Genomic DNA, 8,158 nt, shown 5'->3' with positions numbered 1-8,158 from the left:
TCTATTTAATTAATAGGTTACCTACAGTTACTCTTCAAAATAATTCGCCATACTCCGTTCTATTCAAAACCGAGCCCAATATTCATAAGCTCCATAGTTTTGGGTGTCTCTGCTTTCCATGGCTTCGCCCGTATACCCGTCACAAACTCGAAAACCGGTCCCTTCAATGCGTTTTTCTCGGTTACTCACAAACCCAGCGCGCGTATTTGTGTCTTGACCCGCTTACCTCTCGGGTCTACACCTCGCGGCATGTCCGTTTTCTCGATGATATATTCCCCTATTCTGATCTCCTCAAAATCTCACAACCTCCTTCTTCCTTTACACCCAGTAACTGGTGTTCCTTCTCAATTCCTGTACTCTCTTCATCCTCACCAAACACTCCAGCCGCCTCTACCTCCTCGCCCTCCCCTGCCACTACCCAATCTTCCCCTGCCACCACCCGCACCTCTGCCACATCCCCTGTTTCCTCTGAACCCGACAATCCACAGCCGCCACCCTCCTCCTCCATACCCGCAAACTCTACCTCTCACCATAATACCCGCCTATCTAATAACATAATTAAACCGAACCCGAAATATGCTAAACTGTCATCCATTCCCTCCGCCTATATCACCCCCACCACCGTAAAACAGGCCCTTGTCGATCCGCGTTGGAGAGCAGCTATGCAAGCTGAGTATGATGCTCTTCTTCGCAATGGCACATGGACTCTCGTTTCACCTAATCAAGCCCAAAACATTATTGGTTGCAAGTGGGTTTTCCGAATAAAATATAATCCTGATGGTTCCCTCAAGCAACACAAAGCTCGCCTTGTTGCTAAAGGGTTTCATCAACGACCCGGCCTTGACTACACCGAAACTTTCAGCCCTGTCATCAAACCCGTCACCATCCGCCTTATGCTCTCCCTCGCTGTTTCTAATGGTTGGTCCCTCCGCCAAATTGATATTAACAATGCATTCCTTCAAGGCACTCTGACTGAGTCCGTATACATGGTTCAACCTCCGGGATTCGCCAACACTGATACTCCAAATCATGTTTGCAAACTTAGCAAAGCAATTTATGGCTTAAAACAGGCACCGCGTGCCTGGTACACCGAATTAAAGAATTACTTTATTTCGTATGGTTTTCGAAATTCCATCTCTGACTCGTCATTATTCATCTTAGACCGCACTAACATCCGATTATTTGCTCTCGTTTATGTCGATGATATTGTTATTACAGGTCCGGATTCTAACGAAGTTAATCGCTTTATTCATGCTATCTCAGCTCGGTTTTCATTAAAGGATTTGGGGCCATTATCTTATTTTCTCGGCATGGAAGTAACTCCCACAAAGACTGGTATCCACATCAATCAATCCAAGTATATTTCTGATGTTCTCGCTCGATTTAATATGCTCGACTGCAGCTCTTCGACGACCCCGATGTTGCTGCATCCCCAACTTATCCGTGAAGATCACTCTCCAATTGTCGATGCTACAAACTACCGGGCAGCTGTGGGCAGTCTCCAATATTTATCTTTAACACGACCCGACATTGCCTTTTCAGTCAACAAGCTTGCTCAGTTCCTTACTCACCCGACGGCTTCTCACTGGATGGCGCTTAAGCGTCTTCTACGCTTCTTAAAAGGTACAATACACAAGGGCATCTCTTTCGACAGGTCAAATAATTTTGATTTTCATGCCTTTTGTGATGCTGACTTAGCCGGGGATCACAATGATTATTTATCTACAACTGGCTTTATTCTCTTTATTGGTAAACATCCTATCTCGTGGTCATCAAAGAAGCAACGTGCGTTATCTCGCTCCTCCACTGAGGCAGAATTTCGTGCCATTGCTGACACTACATCCGAGGTATTATGGTTAAAATCTCTCTTAAGTGAGCTGAATATTTCATTACCTAAAGCACCAGTTATTTTTTGCGACAATCTTAGTGCTACAAATTACTCGGCCAATCCAATCTTTCACTCTCGGATGAAACACTTGGCCTTGGCTTTTCATTTTGTCCGTGAGCAAGTTCATCTCGGTCACATCCGCGTACAACACATTAATGGAGATGACCAACTCGCTGATACATTAACGAAGCCATTATCTAGACCGCGGTTCGACTTGCTTGCATCCAAGATCGGTCTTACACTCCGTCCGTCCGTCTTGCGGGAGTGTGTTAAGTATACATAAACTACCAGCTTTATTCTCTCCTAGTTTATCTCATATTGTTGATAATAGTCAAATATTCTTCCTAGTCTTTAGCCTTGTATATCCTAGATCTTAGCTATTTGTTATTAGTTAGTTAAGTTAACCTAGATGCTAGTTTTCAAGTATATAAGCATGTAATCGTCACTCACTGAATATACAATCATATACATTCATTCCTCTATACTTTACATATATACGTTCTTTTTCTTATTTATTTATATAATTTTGCTAGTCAAAATTTTGTATATTTGACTTGCTTTAGTCTTTGGTTGGAGCTATTTAAGTATAAGTGTGAGAAATTCTAACATGAATTTCAAAATGTATTTTACTCATAGTACAAAACATTTTTACCGCTCAATTTAAAATATACTCGTAATAAATAATGATGCGGGTTTATATCTATTTAATTAATCAAATAAATTAATAATTATGATTGAGGTATTCTATGAATGTTTGTGGTCTATATTTGAAGAACAAAGACATAATCCGTATTAATTTAGTATCTAAAGTCTAAGTGAATCGACCGTATTTATTTGTACGACAATCAAAATAATGTTCGTATCAACCAATTTTGAGATTAAGACGTAGATTGATACGGAGTATTAATTTAATGTTGGTTATTTTTAAAAAAAGTTTTAGCAAGTTATTTTAAAGTTAACAAATTTTATGTTATGTGATCAGGTGGAACAGTTGGAACCATTTTGGTTGCAATGTTGATGAGCAATTGATAAGAGTAACAGGTATCTATTACAAGCAATAAGACGGAATTTTGTAACTTTTACAGCCAAATGTGACTAGTTTGACTACTATCGTAAAACAAGTTATTATAAATTGTAACACTGAATTGTACCATTATGGTTACATTTTACTATAAAATGGTCGCAAATACCCGTCTAAAACTTCAGACAAAAAATGACCGTCTGAAACAAGAATTTGCGTGTTATTAATTTTTCATGAAATTAATTTTCTTTTTGGTAAAACTCTTGATATGTAACCTTTTTTTCTATTGCAGCTGATTGTATGGTGTCCACGGGACTATCAGACCAAGGATACAAGTACATTAATATAGGTATGTCCATTCTTGTAAATTTTTTACCTTTACTTTTGGCAGAATAATCACGGAATCGTGAAATAAATTATTTCAAGAATACAAAACGTGAAAAATAACATGCACACGAAAAAAAAAAAAAAAAAACATTTACATACATGAAATGGAAAAGTAAAGAATGGCTAAGACAGCCAACTAAGAAAAACGTACAAAAATTATCGGAATAAATTATTTTAACTACACAGTCATTTTCTTAGTATGGTAAATAAATTGATTTACTAATTGAGTTTTCATGGCTCTTCATCAGATGATTGCTGGGCAGAAGAAAACAGAGATTCTCTGGTACATTGTTAATTTACTCTCTTCTTCTCAATTCTCGACTTAAATATTTTACTCGAGTAAATGAAAAAAAAAATCTATATTAGCAGATTATGTTCATAGCAAAGGACTTAATTTATTTATGAATTAAATGTTTCAGGGATTTTTGGCTCCGAAAGCTTCAAAATTTCCATCAGGAATGAAAGCATTAGCAGATTATGTTCATAGCAAGGGGCTTAGACTCGGAATTTACTCCGATGCAGGGTAAATTTATACTATCTCCCATCAATTTTATTACTCGTATTTAAAATGTTCAAGAGTTACTTTGTGTAATTGTCTGTCTCGGTTATTTGTTTATTTTTTCTTACGGAATAATTTAAATATGTTTCATTTTTCTATAGAACTCAAACGTGCAGTAAGACCATGCCAGGATCACTTTACCATGAAAATGAGGATGCAAAGCTCTTTGCTGCATGGGTCTGTGATTTTTACTCCCTTTTTAAATTTTATATTTTAGAATTAATTAATCTATGTTTTTGTCCACTTAATTACAATGATAATAAAACGGTAATATCCATATCAAGATACTAGTCCATTAATCAAAAGTTTCAGCAGGGACAAACGAGTAATCAGTAATGCTATAAGAAAAACTCGAAAAATATTTCGTTAATTTACAAATTCCGACTCATAAACTACCTGTAATTGTTGTACATGAACAGGGTATCGATTACCTGAAGTATGACAACTGTGAAAACAAGGGTATAAGCGCAAAAACAAGGTATTCACTCTTTGTATGGACGGACTTAATTTTAGTTCTTATAAATTTACTTCATTTTACTATTCAGTTTAGTTTAATTCAGGTCAATCCTAAAATTCAGTTACTCGAGTTCGTTATAGTTTAGGCTGTTTGCCCGTTTCAGTCTAAAAGAACAGAACCTAACAAATCAGATTACAAAATACGGAGTATTTTTTTAACGGTGAATTTACCGTCTTTTTTTTTTTATACAGGTACCCTATAATGAGTAATGCCTTAAAGAAGAGTGGCAGAGAAATATTCTTCTCGATATGTGAATGGTAAGTTACTAATCAATTTAGACGTAAGAAATTGTTTATAAACTAAAAAAAAAAGAACCAAGTGCTCTTGGCCTAGTGGAGTTCTGGGGAACCCTCAAAGCATGCAAAAAAGCATGAACTGCGAGGTCCCAGGTTCGAGACTCGCTAGAGCAAGAGACTTGGCCACGGCGGCCTCTGTTGTGTTAGGGGTGAACATACGTAGTCCACGGTGGTGTATTTGGAATCTTTTTGGGCAGGGGGGACTAAACCCCGTTAAAAAAAAAAAAAAACTAAAAAAAAAAGGTTTTGTAGGTATTTAATTTATTTATGTTTAGCATTGATAATGGTTGACGAGTCGATACGGTTAAACGAAATTATTGATAAATAAACAGGGGAGAAGAAGATCCAGCAACATGGGGAAGAGCTGTTGGGAATAGTTGGAGAACAACAACTGATATACAAGATAACTGGAGTAGGTAAGTAGCAAAATTTAACGGAATGATAACGTTAAAGGTGAAATATACTATGTCACTCGTTATGTGAGCTTGTAAGGGTAATTTGGGAGAGTCCGTTAATTTAAGGTCTCTACCGCGTAATTTATTAATGTTGTGTTGTGCCTCTGCTGCATCTGTGTCCACAACCCATAATAGTACGATATTGTCCGCTTTGGACCAAGCCCTCACGGATTTACTCTTAGGCTCCTTCCCAAAAAGCCTCGTACTATTATATTTTGTAAACACTTATAAAGATGAGCTTCCATCTTTATTCTAGCGATGTGGGACATGGTTTTGCACCCTAACAATTAAAATGACCATAGCTAATGCCTAATAAACTGAAACAAATTATGGTTCAGGATGGTAACTATAGCAGATGAAAATGACAAATGGCACTTATATGCTGGTCGAGGAGGATGGAACGGTAACAATTATATTCATTTGGTTTAAATTTTAAATAAATTATCGTATTTCGTATGATAATATCATTTTGAAACCAATTTTATTATTCTTATAATGCTTACAGACCCGGACATGCTTGAAGTAGGCAATGGAGGAATGACACAGGCCGAGTATCGATCTCACTTTAGCATATGGGCATTAGCCAAGGTAACTTACATTCATGTCGTATCCTTTAATTTTCGATGAAAGGTACGGAGTAATACTTTTAACTATGCCTAGATAACAAAGGCATAAATGTCGTAAAATATACGACAAGAGAAACTTGTTTATTTTTTACCTGTTTAACGAGTTTAATGTAAAATGATTTTACCTAATTAGTTGTGAACGCGTTTATATTTTTAAAAATATTTGACTTGTTGTAGGCTCCATTGTTGATTGGTTGTGACTTGCGGTCAATCGATAAAGTAACTTTGGACATGCTAAGCAACTCGGAGGTCATTTCTGTTAATCAAGGTAATTAATGAGGAAACAGTTCAAATTCAAATATGTTAATATCTTAGATACGGAGTAGAAGTTATGGAATTTATAACATCTTTTATTCACCAGATGAATTAGGAGTTCAAGGAAGAAAAATTATCAAAAAAGGTGATCTTGAGGTAATATTGCTTATTTCAACTTTAATCGAGCCGTTTTCAGCCACGGAGCTAAAATTTTAAGGAGCTAAAATATGAGATATACTCGAAAAAATTTGAAAATTTTAATTAAAAACTTTGAAAATTTCAACCGCCAGGAGGGCGAGGGCCCTGCTAGCCGCCTAGCCCTCCTAACTCTGTCACCAGCTATTTTAAAAATAAGTTGTACTCCCTCCGTCTTACTCATTTGTTATTATTTGGTTTCTACACAAAGATTACGGAGACGTGAGATAGAGTGATTTAATAATAATATTGCTTCCCAACCCTACCACTTGCACATACTAGATAATATTTCCTCGGTCCCGGTCATTTATTTATTATTTTATTTTCGATTGTCTCATTCATTTGTTTACCTTTTTAAATTGACAGTATTTCTTATGTGTGTTTATCAATATCCATAATAATATACTTGTCATTCAATAACACTAACCACAAGAGTGATCCCCTCCCATTTCCTTAATAATTTGTGTCACAATTAACGGTAAATAAATGACTGGGACATAGGTAAGATGACCTGATATACCCAGTAACCCAGTGTACAAGATATATATAGTCATCACACTTTTTAGTATAATAGATCCAAGTAACGGATAATTTTTATTTATACACGTCATTTTTCAAAATTTTGAAATATTTCAGGTGTGGGGAGGTCCATTGTCAGAATCAAGGGTGGTGGTTCTTTTCTGGAATAAAGGTCCTCAACCAGCGACTATTTATGTCGATTTGAAGGAGGTAAACATACCACCAACAGTTACCGTCCATGTTCGGGATTTATGGGAGGTAAGCGCTACGCAACTTGGTCTTTTATTTATTTACGAATATGTAGTTAATTTGAAAAATATTGTTTTTACTCCCTTTTTTTATTTTTCAAATCCTCCTCTATCAGCTTGGTAAAAATGGGGTAATTCTAAAGAGTCGGTAGTATTTTTGTGAAACCTAATATGCTAATACATAGCTTGTGTTTATCTTGCAGCATAGAAACTTATCGCCAGCAAAAGGTCGACTTTCTGCTCAAGTGAATCAGCACGACGTTAAAATGTTTGTCTTGACACCAACTAAGGCAACTCATCCGTAAAACAAGCTTTGTTTTATTTACAGCAAAAAAATGTTAATGTATGAAACAATTGAGCTCAAGTCACTCACAAATATATAAAATAGTTACAGTATAATGTCACTTTGAAATATACTTTGTTATTAAAGCGCATAATCAAGCACCAACCTAAGCAGAAAATGAACGAAATCCCTTTAATTTCAAGTCAATAGTTTAGTGTTAACGCCAGCTTACGCCTGGCCTAAATTCCAACAATAGACACAAACATGCATTCCGAACAAACTTGCTAGCGCCAAGCTGAGCAGGAAAGAAGTTGAACATACACGTAATAAGACATTTTTTTTCTCTACTAATTTAAGAAAAGCAAAACAAATCTCTCAAAAATATGTATCGCCAACATAATACACTAGACCATGCTATGGAATTTTGAGAATCGTTGTTTTGGGAGAAAATGATTTTCTTGGTGAAAAGAAGTGGGATTAACCCAAACTAGAAAATAAAACAGAAAAAGTACTGGAAAGCATGAAACAGAACTACACGAGGCCAAGAAACACCTCCTACATCTTTGCTGGGTCAGGCGGAAAAGTTTATGCACCATATCCTTCATCTCAATAATGATAATTTGTTGAGCCTCGACCATGCCTTGATTTGTCAACCAATCTGCACATGAATTTGCATGCCTCATAATAAACATGGTGAATTTCCACCTTCCAAGGCGAATCCCAAATGAACAACTTACAAACTTGAATTAAACGGGAATGAGCCGTGGGGGGTTGTTGATCAATTTTCAAAAATTCGTCCACCACTTGTGAATCCGTCAAAATGATGATGCGAGTGAAGTTGTCTTCCAAAGCGATCAATAATCCTCGCTCTTTTCAATGCCATTAACTCAGCTCTAGTAACAGTTGCAA

General features: G+C 36.4%; 1 protein-coding gene across 1 annotated transcript; it reads left to right on the top strand.

Moving 5' to 3' along the window:
* The first annotated feature begins 2,814 nt into the window (after nucleotides 1–2,814).
* On the top strand, nucleotides 2,815–7,378 carry LOC141612728 (alpha-galactosidase-like). Its single transcript, XM_074431503.1, has 14 exons — nucleotides 2,815–2,929; nucleotides 3,202–3,258; nucleotides 3,545–3,579; nucleotides 3,716–3,819; nucleotides 3,957–4,032; nucleotides 4,275–4,333; nucleotides 4,564–4,629; nucleotides 5,001–5,084; nucleotides 5,462–5,526; nucleotides 5,629–5,711; nucleotides 5,927–6,017; nucleotides 6,111–6,160; nucleotides 6,836–6,976; nucleotides 7,170–7,378. Exons 2-14 carry the CDS (start codon nucleotides 3,210–3,212, stop codon nucleotides 7,269–7,271), a joined length of 1,005 nt encoding a protein of 334 aa, XP_074287604.1. The 5' UTR covers nucleotides 2,815–2,929; nucleotides 3,202–3,209; the 3' UTR covers nucleotides 7,272–7,378.
* Nucleotides 7,379–8,158: the final 780 nt, after the last annotated feature.

Source organism: Silene latifolia, chromosome 11 (assembly GCF_048544455.1).
Source record: "Silene latifolia isolate original U9 population chromosome 11, ASM4854445v1, whole genome shotgun sequence".
In the NCBI taxonomy this organism is placed as follows: Eukaryota; Viridiplantae; Streptophyta; class Magnoliopsida; order Caryophyllales; family Caryophyllaceae; genus Silene; species Silene latifolia.
Note: the sequence above shows the minus strand (reverse complement) of the source record. Positions and strands in the feature narration are given on the sequence as shown.

Coding starts and splice junctions, on each gene's coding strand:
- LOC141612728 (XM_074431503.1), top strand. CDS start 3,210: ATGGTGTCCACGGGACTATCAGACCAAGGATACAAGTACATTAATATA. Junction 4,334..4,563: donor GGTATAAGCGCAAAAACAAG/GTATTCACTCTT, acceptor TTTTTTATACAG/GTACCCTATAATGAGTAATG. Junction 4,630..5,000: donor TTCTTCTCGATATGTGAATG/GTAAGTTACTAA, acceptor ATAAATAAACAG/GGGAGAAGAAGATCCAGCAA.